This window comes from Osmia lignaria, chromosome 11, assembly GCF_051020975.1.
Source record: "Osmia lignaria lignaria isolate PbOS001 chromosome 11, iyOsmLign1, whole genome shotgun sequence".
NCBI lineage: Eukaryota > Metazoa > Arthropoda > Insecta > Hymenoptera > Megachilidae > Osmia > Osmia lignaria.
Genome location: NC_135042.1, coordinates 11496487 through 11510515, shown reverse-complemented (window position 1 = coordinate 11510515; position 14029 = coordinate 11496487). Strand labels below are relative to the sequence as shown.

Sequence of the window (14029 nt, the reverse complement as noted above, 5' to 3'; positions counted from 1 at the left end):
CGACACAGCAAGAGGTCAATCAGATGATTATCTTCCAACGAGAAATTCAAATCGTTTATTCTTCTCGTTTGGTAGAGAACATTCTGAGAAAAGGTCAGATACAGTACGAAGGTGTAACAGCAAAGTTAGAGAGGTAAAATCTCCATTGAATCACGCGATATTGTATTGGTGTATCCAATTAGGTACTACCGCGTAACTATGTATGTAGTTCTTTTTTCTTTCATGAGCAACGATGAAAAAAATGGAATGTTTCAATTCGAAAGCTTTTAATGTCTAATAAATTACACTCGTCTCGACGTTTCCTCTTGCTTTCTTTTCTCTCTTTCTCTCTCGTATGCAATTTGCCACGGAAGCATTAATGCAACGCCTACACGTGTGTGAGATCATTTAAATTACTCGGACGACTCGCTTCCCAATTATTCTTCTGCTTGTCTGTCGACAAACTTTGTTCCCTTTCTTTCTTTCTCTTTTCGAATCTCTTGATTTTCATCGAAACACGAATTTGTCCTCTCGCGGTCGTAAAGTGCAATTTGCACTTGGAATTATTTAGCTACCTGCTAAATCTATACTAATACAATTAGAATGACAAAGAGAATGACTAATTTTTAAATAATTGCAGAATGAAAACATCGCTTTCTCCTAAAGTTGTCACGTGTTGCACCGGTTCCCAGGTATTACCAAAAATGTCAGTGTACATACACTAGATTTTGACACTCGGCCAACTACGAACGAGTCAGATCGTAAATCTAAAAGGTTGTTTGACGTCAGGTCTTTTGCGTATACATGTAATACGTGAAATGTTCAGGCTGAAATAGCATCTAGATTATTCACGCAGCTGGCATGACTTTTTTTTTTTTCTTTTTTTTTCTTTTCGAAAGATTATTATCAAAGCACATGGTGCACCCACAGCTCACGCCTTGTGCCTAGTTTTTCGAAACCGTTTCGTTTTCATCTCTATTTATATGTATCAGTTTCGGATAATATTAAATTTATCAAGTTGATTAGATGAAGTTTCATATGGATATTTGTCAATTGACAGAACGACGTTTACAATTCCGACTTCCTGTTCTTAAGGCTACACTGGAGAATTGAATTGAAGCAAGCGAGTGACTCAATCGGTTACAACTGGCGATAGCGATTGATGAATTGTATTGGACGCGTTTACGACCGACGACCAATTTATCTTATCCGCGTGTAGTATCGAGTGCATTCGAGAGATTTGAAATGTTGAAGGTGGAAAAGTTTTCGTGATGAAATGTCTTGAAATCAATGACATAGATCGTTTTCAATATCTGATGGTTTCCTTTGGTTAATACGAGATTGAACACACTGTCGTTAGTCTCGTTCTCTGGGCGTCACGTGGAAACGAAGGAATCCAATATTGTTGGCTAGAGTGAAAAGAGGATATCAGAGTTCCCTTAATGTCATTAGAGCTTCGTCATATGGCTTCTGAGCCGTCGAGATACCAGCTGGATACCACCAATTACCTGAAACTGCTGAACTCGTTCTCTACTTTTCGACGTAGTTTCAACTAGGTCAATCGTTTAACAGTGACACACTACTTCAAGACTACATGTTTTAATGTCCTTTGCTTTGCAAGTGAAATGATTTGCAAGTGAAAAGGGTTCAATCGACTTTTCTGTCAATTCTTCATTGTACATATGTACTCGACGACCACCGTACGATAACGCATTTTTCAGCGAAAGTAGTCTCTTCCGGCTCGAGGCTGAGATTTGTTCTATTTTTCTTGTTTGAATCGCGCAAACCATACTCGAAGAGGCAAAGCAGTAGAGAGAAGAAGAAGAAGAAGGGTGAGTCAGCCCGTATATATTTCGGCGGGTCGAGTGGTTCTCGTCAAAAGGAAGTGTTTCGCGATGAGTCAACTACGAAATCCTGAAACTGCATACACCGGGTGTCTCATTTTTATACCTACCTCTCTGTCGTATCAAGGTGGTACGATAACTACTGAACTACTAAATTCCACAATTTTTCGGATATCTTTGAATCGCGTCCGATATTTACCTTGGACATCTGGTGTACGAAATAAATGGTTAACCAATGGTAGTCGAACAAACTGCTCCGGTGACGATCTATTCTCAGCTCGAAGCGTTCCAAAGGAGGGACAGGTCCGATTTCTGTCATCGTGCATCTCGGGGCTCGAGCTATTTTATAGACTGCTCGTAAAGCTTTTCGTGAACCATTGCATTCCTAGGGATAATAAACACACCCGACGCGACGTTCGAAAATTCTTCTATTTATCTTTTTCTTTTTTTCCAACTGATACCGTAACATTTCGAAAGATTCAAATTATTTTTCTTTCTCTGGCTAAATTTGTTCTCTGGCTTATTCTTCGATACATAATAAGTCAGAAGGATTTATCTATTCTCGACGCAGCCTACTTCCGAAGATGATGCCTCTCATTTCGAAGTTGATAAACGAGTAAAGAATATTATTTGTAGAGCTTTCTATCGCGATCGAAAGGATGATAGCCGTGAATAAGCAGTGAATAAGCAGTGAATAAGCAGTGAAAGCCGGATGAGAAAGGATTCTCCGTATCCGAAATATTAATCTTTCTTCCGAACAAATTTGACCGCGACTAGACGAGAAACGGTGAAAATGAGAAAAATCGGTATTCATGAAAATTTCTTTGCAACGATAGAGGAACGTTCCTCCGCGACGCTTGTTAGTCGCACCTTGCTGCGTTCGAAGAATCGCAGAAAGGTAACTGGCATCGGTTCAAAGCGACAGAACCAGCCGGTTGCCTCGCTGCTTATTCGGAATCCCGGATATCGTAAAACGGCGAACACACGCGCTTCGTTACATCTACCTACCGTGCGTAAATTTAGGCATCGTGAGCTTACAGCGCAGCGTGGCTAAAACGAACTGATTAACTACTTACCATTAGTCCATTCGAGATGGCCTCTTATCGCAACAAGATATTTTCAATTTGAAAATTTCAATTACATCGTTCTCCTTCGAAGAGCAATCGTGCTTTAAAACGATAGGGAGGGCTAGGGAAGGGTATAAAATCTGTTTCTCTTCGATCTCAAGTGGTTCGATAAAGAAAAAAAAGTCGAGTGCCGTGACAAAGCCGCTTTTCAGTTGGCCAATTGCATTCCACCGGGCAGATAATTTCTTTTTCGAGCGACACTCTCGAATCGAGCAGCTACATAGCTCCGTTGCATTCCATCGACCGGGTTCGTCCGATAAAGCGTACGTGGTTGGCAGAAAATCCGTTCTGCATACGTATGATGCACGCGGTCACGCGTGCTCCGTCGCGTCAGTTACGAGAGCCGGTTACGAGACCGCGGAAGCAACCTCGAAGAATGCTGGTCCAAGCGAATAATTACTCTCCTCCTCTTTTTCTTTTTTTTTTATTTAGGAAAAATTTCTTTTAGATCTTCCATCCTCTGATTCCCATGGAACTGATGATATACGTATGCTGGTATCGTTCATGAGAAACTCGGTATTATTCCCTCTTCCAAGCATTCATTAGAAACAACCGCTGAATTACTTGATCGAGTCGTTTTAAAATGTGCATCGTACAGATAAGAAAGTTTGAAGAAACTTGCTTGCGGACAATCGTATTTCCACGTTTCACCTCTCTGTTGACGCAACAGAAGGCTTGCTCAAGTCAACCGGTTGCCTCGTCTCATTACCCAGAGTATCATTTTCCGCGGTTCTGCCTCCATTCAGCCAATCAGGATATTCATCCCACCGATTGTTCTTCGGCTCTCAATTAATCCAACGAGCAGAGATGCTTCGTTTGACTCGTCTTTTCCCATGAATCCGCGTCGCTTCGGTTCCCTCGAGCTCGTTTGATTATCAGAATTTTTTTAACAAGCTTTCAGACCACCATAGAAACAAGAACGAAGGAGCGTTGAACATGACCGTAAATTATTAACGCACTCTCTCTCTCTCTCTCTCTCTCTCTCTTTCTCTTTCTTTTTCTTGTTAAAAAGTTAGCCTGGTCTAACTTAATGGGACGATAACGATTTCTTCCTGTTGTCGCAGAAAAAGAAAACGCAACTGTGGTCTTTTGGGATAAATTGGAAAATCGAGAAATCGAGTTTCATTCGAAGGCAAATCGTATAAAGTACCGAGTCGACCCGGATCTTACCGAGGGAACAAAGGGAAATAAATGAATTTTTTAAGCTTGCGCGATTAGGATTTCACGGAAATTAACTCGCTGGCGAATTATCGACGCTGTTGGATCAGCGTGGTCGATATCGCCTGCTGGACGATAACCCGTGAACGAAGTAATGGAAGTCATTATATGTACATATATGCCAGTTTTTTGCTTTTTCCGAAGGTTCTTTGGCTGACCCACGTGGTTGTAAAATTCTGCATCGTCTTCCCAACACGAACACGCTTATCTCTTTGCTAATTATTTAACCTAATTTCAACCGGAAAAGCTTTCAAGCTTGGGCATCAAATTTGCTAACGATAAGAATGAAAGGGAAAAGTTTGATTTTTATAGATTGAAAAGGCACAAGGTCAACTTTATTTTATTCATTTACCATTTCCTGTATGTACGTTATACCTTGAATCTTTTGAAACAAAATTTCATTGAAATTACTCGTTCTGTTATTAACTCATTAACCATAATTATTCGTCTAATTGGAGCGTTGAGTCTTGTAGAATTTATCGGCCGACAAGCATCAGTTTACTCGTAGTATAAATATAATTTTAATTCGAGCGGAAAGCAACGTTTCAAAGGAACGGTAAATATCTTTTTTCGAAACGGAACCAAGTTATTAGATAACGGTGAGCGATTGAACAATACAGACGATTCCTATTTATGTAGTGTAAATACCTATTTATGTAGATTTACGTTTATAGTTGTCGCAAGGAATTGATCGTTTTACTGTTAGAATCGCATACGTAAATCGCAATTGATTCATAAAGAACACGTGGTCGCGTTTCAATGGTTGTTCTCTTCTCGATACTTGATGCCACGTAGAAAAGAGTCTGATTCTTCAATTGCCGTACGCTGAACGCTGAACGCTGAACGCTGTACTACGCGTACTGCAATACGAGTCTCGCTTTTTATTATTCGTTAAGATCAATGACAATTGGAATGGTTGGTAAGAAGGAATTTTTCTTAAATCTCTGTTTAATGATCTATGTTTCGATTCACCGGACATTAGTGTAAAGTAAATATACTTCTGTTCTTAATTATTGGTTAACGAGGTAGACGATAAGGGGGATAGGAATTGCTGTTAAAAAGTATTCTTTTCTTCGTTATTGCTGAAAATGTTGAATTTCAAGTAGCATCCGGTTCGTTTGCTCGTCGAGAAATCGAGGACAGCCGGTTATTTGCGTTTATATGGAGAAGCATTTAACGAATCGTTGAAATGAACTGTGTTGTAGAGTTTACTGCTCCACCGCTGCGCTCTAGAAGAAACCCGCGGGAAAATTCTCAGCGCCCTTTGCTTTCCATACAAAGCTTTCCTACGACTTTTTTCCCTGCATTTCACACGCGAATGTTTTTATTTTTTCGCGAGAGCCATTAGAAAATTGTTAACTTGGCGGGTTCCGGGCTGACGTTTCTGGCCAAACATGTAAATGCCATACGCATTGATCTCTTAACACTTTTGGAAATGGAGAACGGTGCTCCAACAGTGTTAGAAGAAGAATTTGCATAATTCGAATTCCAGTTTACGCTTCACCAATTTCACTCGTAAACCTTAGAATTTGAATGTGGAAACAGTTGTGTACGCGTGTACCGGAAGTAGATTTTCCAGTACAAATGTTTCGAGAATTGAAGGTAGAACGTGTAGAATCGGTAACGACGCGTTACCATTTTTCTATCATTTTACCCGTTAGCCAGCAGCAGTAAGGTACTCGTAGACGTTTATTTTTCAACGGTTCCGTTAATGTTACGGATCTAGAAGAGTGTGAAGATGGCGATCAAGAAATTGGATATAAAAATTCATGAAATTCGGAGGAAGAAGGAAAGTCACGCAAAGCATGATCTGTAATGTAATGTCTGTAAGTTTCGAAACGAAACGCTACACTGACTTTCTCGTCGACCATGTGAACCGCAGCTGCAAAACGAAACACGTGGTCGGTCACCCGTTTGCGTTCCCCATGCGGATCTTGCTGGACGACGAAAATAAATATTCTTTCTAATCCCGGACAATCCTAACGTTTCGGTTCTTGAATCTTGAATTTTTCAAACGAAACGCGTGATTAAAACATAGGATATTTTTAACATGCTTTGAGATTTTTCCTCAACTGTTCGCCTATGTACGACTGAACTGAAAACGAAATTGTTTGTCTCTCTTGACGAATTATATAAGAAGATTTGCATAAAAGCAATGTAACCCAGATTTCATCGAAATCGAAATTACTTGGTTTACTAAGCGGAACGAAGCTGAGAATGGCGTTAGAAAGAAAGAAAGAAAGAAAGAAAGAAAGAATTCTGCCTCTTCTCGTTCAACTCTTGAAGCGAGTTAATTTTCCTACGGCTTCCGGTGACCTTGGACACCGGTGCGGTGCAGCAGCCGCAGGAAGGAACGAACGAACGAACGAACTATCTCATTCATTGTGTCTCGCGGGGATGGATAGCGCGAGGATAATTGGGGGAGCGAGCAGCACTCGGTCATCCTCTCGTCGTTCTCGCTGGAATGCCGCGAATACCGATTCCCCATAGGTCGTTCACCCGCGTTCTCCACGACTCGTTTGCGCTCGTTTCCTCTCGTCTCCACTCGTGCACGCTCGTGCTCGCCTTTGCTTCCTCTTCGTCCCGTGCAAAGTCTCTCGTCAACGCGTCTTTCCGAAAAACCTCTTTGAAACGGAGAGACTAGATATTTTCTTTTACGATTGTTTTTTTCAATTGTAAAATAAGGATGATGACGGTGTGTCGGTGGATTTTTATTTGTCAAAAATACCGTTGAAACTGGCCAGCTCCAGAATTATCCCAGTTAATGAAGACGAAACGTCGTTTCGTAGAAACGTGACAAATTTATCCCAACGACCAGGCTGTTTGCTCGTTATCGTGATTAATAATCGCGAACCGAGTGAAACAACCACACCGTTAAACTGACAATCACCGGTTACCGAGAAAGATTCTGCTTACGCTTACCAGCGAAATAGCGTTCATGTTGAACAATTGGCTCGACAGGCGAACGATTTCGCCAAGGGTCAGCAAACCGCGTTTTAACGAGAACGAAATGGAAAAGATGCTGACCGATTATGCCTCTTCTGCCCTCTTTTGCCCTCTTCTGCCCTCTTCACCTTTCTCCATTCCCTCATCGTACTGTACTTATTTGTTTTACCGAACAGACGCTACACCACGTCGCGTCGATGAAAGTAAAAGGATTTTAAACCATAAGGATTTCTCTTACCTGTCTTTACAGATCGATATCTACTTGGTAGATTCTGAACATTTTTCACTTGTAAATAATGAAAATAATTTTCCTTTTGTTCATTGGTGTCTGACGTTTCGTTAATGATGAAACATTAGCTAGAATTTTAAACTTAAGTCGCAAATATTTACAAGCAGAATTTGGCATCCTGCTTAGATTCGTGGGTGGTAGTGATTTATGTAGATATTTCAAGAAGGATGATTAAGAATCTTTCATACAAATATCTATGTACTATATTCTTGTCTTCTGTTTGGAACTCGCTACCTCCTAGAGTGCATGTCTGGATCACCGGTAGTTGGCGTTTGATAGGCAAATTTCGTGGGCTACACCGCCCATTTCATCGCTTCTATTGCTTAATTTGCATTTAATGGAGTCTCTGGTATCTCTGTTTCCTCTATGCTGTTAGATTGCTTCCGTAGTCATTTTACTTTTTCTTCGGAACAACTACCAACGACGAATCGAACGAATCGAACAGTAAATCGACAATAAAAATGTTGAAAGAAGCCGGCGCTCGTTTTCATTTTCAATTTTTCAACGGTAAGCCTGTTAATTTCCATAACGTGATACATTTTTAGAACGCAACAATGCGAATGCTTAAAAGTTGCGACACGCAACGAACCAACTGGATGGACAAAATGAAAAAATGAAGCATACAAGAATAGAAGGACGAAAGAGGAAGCGTTATAGGTAACGCGAGTAACCGAGAGCGTAGATTGTAGACGTTTAATTTCGGCTTTCCTCGGGCCGAAAATATTCGCACCACTTTCCGCGGCGGCATAGCTTCGCGGCTAACAGGGATTCCTAGGGGGACCGATGTACACTTACCTAATTATAGTTGCATAGAAATTTGTAAGGGGATACCGTGTCCGCGCCTTATGCACGCTTGGTTGCAGTGAAAATGCGAGGCGACGCGAGGCGACGCGACGCAAGTTTACGCACGCACGCGGAAGATTCTGTGCTTGCGTGCGTCTCGTGCACAGCCACCACAGCTTCCGGATAAATCTTACTTTTCTTTTTCGCTTGCTTTTCCCCACTCTCTTTACTTATTTTCTCAGCGTGTAGACAAGAAGCACGTAATAAGAAAAATAAAGGCATAGGTTGTGGAGTTAATGATCGTTGCGCGGAAAGGGGATGATTTCTTATTTAAGAGTGTAACTTGAGAATGCGGAATAAAAATTTAGATATATTTAAGAACTGTGTGTCGAAACGTTTCACGGTTTTCTTGCGACATCTTTTTCTCACATAAAAGAAAAGAATTATATAAGAATTGTAGGAGTAACAAAAGCGAGAGTAGGCTTGTTCTCTAAAGATAGTAATCAATCGATCTAACGCATATGCTTCCTGAAACATCTAGCAAGAATTTCGACACGATTACTCAGGACACTCATTATTACTCAGAAAAGAGATAAACGTTGTTTCATACTTTTGCAAACGTTCAATCGCTTAAAATCGAATAGATATGCCACGTCTTTCTAATCGTTTAAAGATCGTCTAAAGATTCATCTTTCAAAATTATTTGTATTAGGTAAATATGTACTTGTTGTTAGTAAGAATTGCATAGTTGCGAATGGTCAAGAATGTTGGGTATTCGTGTCCCTGGTGGACACGAATTGGAACGGTTCAATCTGCGGAAACGGATTTATGTGGTTCTCGAGTGTATTTTCAGTCGATGTTTCCTCGCTCACAGATCAGAAATTGAAGGACCGATATCGCGACAAGGCGTTGTACACCCGATTCAAGGAAGTAAAGTTTCCATTATCGATTACGTGTCTTCGTCAGGTGTGGTCGCGTGCGGTTATAAATCCACAGGAAAATGGACGGTGACTCGACGACATCGGTAATCGATCCCTTTCACTCGCCGCATTGATATTCTCGTTACATAAATTCTTCGATTAACGCCCGTTAATCGGGTCTTCTTTTCATAGAATAACAAGTGCGCTACGTTGATTAAGATTGTTCGTTTGTTTTCGAATCATCGTTGAACACGGAAATCTGTTGGCATTGATTTATCATGAATTCCAATTAATGTCTAACGTGATCAAATTGCATTGCGAATATAATCGATATAGTGTAGAAATTAGTGTACCGGTCGGCTAGTGCAATTCTAATGCGGTTGCAACACCACTCGAAGTGGGCGTAGAAGCGGGACAAAAGCGCAGACACCCTTACTGTACCTTACTCACCCACCGTTGCTTCCAGCACGTACTCCATGTCCGCGATGATTGTGCAAATACTACGCGATACCGCAATTTACTGAACTTTACACACGCTTCGTTCTAATGTCGCGGTTTAATTAAGCGAGGAGCTGACGTCTGATGATGACGACGACCTGGTGTGCATTCGACCACTTCTGGCCAAAGAAAGGGGGCACATCATATGTGTTCGTATCCTTTTTTTTCCAATCTATACCCGTAGATTCGAGAGCCTATCTTCTCTGAAACGAAAAGTGTCGTTGTCGATTTCGTTCGCGACCGCCACTTTTGGCCAGAGGATTTTCCGGCTGGTGTGGCGCTCGCGCGCCTCGTTGAATCGCGGTAGTGTGTCATTCTAAAAATAGAGAGAGGTTGAAACGAGAGAATAGCCACGAACCCGGAGAAAGAGAGAAGGGATCGGACTCGTATAGTCCCTCCCGGTCGTGAACCCGAAGAACGACCTCGAAGAAACGCTGGTCAAAGAGAGAGAACCGTAGAAGAGCGCATAGAAGAGCGAGGGAAGAAGATGGAGAAAGGGGGAGAAAAAGATCGACGGTCAGAGATAGAAAAGAAGGAAAGAGAAGAAGATTAAATTAAACAGACAGCATTGCAAAAGACTTTAAAAGCACGACGACACGAGAGACGACGCCTGATGAAAGCCTCCTGCGCGATTTTAAATATCACGGCTTAAATATGTCGCGAGCATGGAAAAACTTGGCAATACGCATGCGCCCGCCGCGCCGCGAAACTCTAGCACGCGCGCATGTGCATTACCTTCTGTTTCCAGCACTTTCTAACTTTATGGCACCGCGTCCACCGTTCGTTTCTCTTCCTCCCTTTATAAATCGATTCTGAACAAACTATAAAACGCCACGCCACTATATGTATTGTATCTATATTCTTCCTGTCTTATAATTTAACTCTTCGTTTATACCGTGATTTTTCCCTCGCTCCAGGAAGCAATCGTGGTGGAAGCGGTGTATCCTTGAGGAGTTTCAGATTTCATTTTCGAAATACATTCGGTCGTGGAACGGCATAAATACACGGGTGCACAGAATAGCTAATAATAGTAGGTTTTGGCTTGCCAGCCAACGACGCTGGCCTGCAATGATTCCCTTAGGCTTCTCCATACGCGGTTCCATCTTTCGTTCGTATCAACGAGAAACCGATGGAAAGAAATTAACGAACGAGATTACGCGACGACCGAGGCTCTCTGGTTGTTCATCGAATCCAGAGCAATCTAAGAATAGACGTGGACGCTGCTTCGAGATAGAATCCTTCCCGTTCCTTTGCTGCTTCTGCATACTTTCGTAATCGTCGCGGCGCGGCGCGGCGCGGCGCGGCGCGGCGTCGCCGCGTCGGATCGCGGATGTTTACGCGAGAGGAACGCGTTAACCCCTACACCATTTTCCTTTCCTTTCCTTTTCTTTTCTTTTTTTCAATTACCGTGTGACATTATTTTCTTGTAGGACACCCCATGCACATGAAAATTTCATTAAGCGTTAAAATAATCGTGAACTCGAAAAATTGCGTAACTCGTGCAACGTGGTCGGCCAAATTGCCGATCCAAAGTGGAAACGATCTAATTCTGTCGTCGCGTCGAATTAAATTTCCCTTTCTACGACACCGTTTCTCGAGCAACGGAGCAAAGAAAATTGTTCGTCCAGAAATATCCGGTGACCTTCTTCCGAGCGGGGGGCAAAGAGGCGCGAAACGCGAAAGGCGGGCAGTCATCGACGATTTCACGGAAAAACAGTATGGCGATGTTCTCGGAGCAGTTTCTTGAAAGGATGCTCTTTTATTGTTACAGGTGTCCACGGTGCGAGTGTCCGAGGAAGCGGACGCGCCATAATGGCGGAGGTGGCGACCAAGAAGTCGATCAACGTAGTAAGTAGCAAGAAAAACGAAGTGTGCAGTGTTCAATCTAACAATGGTTTGATCGAGTTGGATAACCTAACCGCCGGTAACAAACAACTAATCTCGCTGTGTGACACCAACGACGACGAGGACGACCTAATCCTGACTAATAACACGCGTAACGAGTTGGACAGCGACGATAAGAGTCTTCAGGAATTGATCGAGAGCGAGTTGGCACTAAGAATCTGTTCGAACAACGAGCCGCAGCAAGCGAGCATCCGCGACTCGGACATGGAACAACCAGGAGAAGAAGAAGATGAAGAAGATGAAGAAATCACCAACGAACCGGAAACGGTCAAAAGGATCCTTCTAGACAGACAACAGGATATCGTTGACGTGAATTCAGAGTTTATCGCGGCGGAAAGCGAGCATTCGGCTTTTATTGAAAAATCCTACAATTATCAAAACGGTCACATGTCACCGGACACAAAAATTTCTTACGAGGAGGAGGTGAAGCCGGAGCCGATCATGGTTGCTATCAGAGACGAGCAGGAGGAACAGGAGGTAGAAGAAGAACAGGTATTCGATGAACAACCGGAAGTTGGCAGCACGATAGTCGTTCAAGAAACAACGACGATCGAGATGGATCGATCGGCACGCGACTCGTCGGACGATGACAAACCGTTCCGGCAAAACGAGGATAACGAGGATAACGAGGATCCTTCTCCGAGTTATCCTGTTTGCAGGCCGGCGGAGGTTGGGGATAGGCCACCGGAAGTGTCCAGCATGATCGTGGAATCGTTCGAGCCCAGCTGCGAAAACGAACAGGACCGAGTAACCACAATGCCTGTCGTGTACGGCGACAAGTATCAAGAAGAAAGAGAGCTCGATCAGACGGAAGCTGGAGCAACCACGGAGAGTGATCCTATGAAAAGTGACCAATTCGATAACTGGACGGAACAGTCAGCTTTCGTTGAAAATCAACAAACTGGTCAGTTTTCGGATAATTTTGATCAGACTCTGTGCCAAGAGGGCATCGAACTCTACTCCACCGACCAACAATTAGTCGAGGAGTCCCCGTTACGAGAAAACAGCGAACTAGAATCTAAATGTAACAAGGAAGACTTGAAAGTATCGAAAACAGAAGAAAAGATTCCTTCTAACGTTGCGGAAGAATCGGAAGAACCGGAAGAACCGGAAGAACCGGAAGAACCAGAAGAGAAGGCTCCAGGATCTCCTGTACAATCGAGAAGCTTCGACGATGGTGTGATGAGTCGATCCGAGAGTTCTGCCGATGCCATCAGTACTCAAGAGTTCATAGATACCGAACGACGAGTGCTGAGCGAGGATAATGGCGATCAACAGATTCAGGAAGAGGTCCAACCTCCGTCCACGGAAAAGAACGAGCCTCCGATAGAAGAAGAAATAAAAGATAAGACGGATGAACAAAACGCGATAGCGGAATCGTCCAGTGAATTGTCGGTTTCTGAGCCTACGTTTATCGAGAAGACCGAAGTGGTGATATCCGAGAGTAACGTAACCATTTTTTCGGAAACGAGATGCCTAGAGACCGGAAACGAATCGGAAGCATTAATCGAGGAACAGATTCAAAGCGAACAACAACAACAACAACAACTCGATTCAGGAAGCTCTCTTCGTGCACCACTTGCCACGCCCGATGACGAAATCAGCGACGTTTCTAACGCGTGTGACGTAAGTTTTCTTGTTGCTTTTTCTTGCAATTAATCTACTGATAGCGAGAAATAATTTTTTTTTTTTTCCCTGCGTCGTCGTCGTCACCCGTCGATTGCTGTTTTCTTAGCAAGAATGATCAGTGTTGTTTTTTTTCCTTGCTCTGCTTCTTTCAGATTGTGAATTTCTTTAGATTGCGAAGTGTCATTGTTAAGAATGAAGTATATCTAATCTGAACGTTATTCGTCTTCCTCTACACTCTAGACACTACTCTAGACTCTACGAAATAGGTATGCATTGAGTAATTCTTGCAAACGAGTCATTCCGACTCCGCTTTTTCTGCCTCGTACACCGCAACACTAATTACAACACCGTAGCTCCCACGCATATTTCGTGCCTTGAACAATTAATCTCATTAAATTCTGGGCAACTACAGAAATCACAGATAAGCTCGCAGATAAGTTCTTTGACCGCGCAACCGACGTAACGAATCTTTCTTTTACCATATATTCGCAACTTTTAATTTGTTCAATTGCGCACGAGGCGATACTTTCCGAAAGACGCGTCTTTAATTAAGGAACAGAAATGTAATTGGCTCGTTAAGACCGCGCAACCACGCGTAACCACTTTCCTTCTCCGTTATTTCTCTTCATTGACACCCGTAAGAATACGTGCGAGCGTGCGAGGGAAACAACGAACGAATGTAGTTCACGGCTACGAGCGGAATTACGGGTAGCCGGTAACACGAGCCGAAACTCAACCTGTCCGTTAATTAAGTTCTGTTCGTCTAATTAAACGCGTTTATCGTTTATCGTGTCAATCGTGATCAAACTACTTCAATAAAAAAATAAATCATTTATTTATACATCGTACATTTTTCGTACCAAGGAGGTAATGAAATATTTTTAAATCAGT

At 42.6% G+C, this 14029-nt stretch overlaps 1 protein-coding gene across 14 annotated transcripts in view; it reads left to right on the top strand.

Moving 5' to 3' along the window:
* LOC117610493 (uncharacterized) overlaps nucleotides 1-14029 on the top strand; it is a 37322-nt gene that overhangs the window by 3939 nt on the left and 19354 nt on the right. For all 14 annotated transcript variants that reach the window (XM_034337967.2, XM_034337971.2, XM_034337968.2 and 11 more), the window contains one exon: nucleotides 11376-13135. In XM_034337967.2, coding sequence (XP_034193858.2) covers nucleotides 11417-13135 — 1719 coding nt within the window. In that variant the 5' untranslated portion in view covers nucleotides 11376-11416. The remainder of the gene's footprint in view (nucleotides 1-11375; nucleotides 13136-14029) is intronic.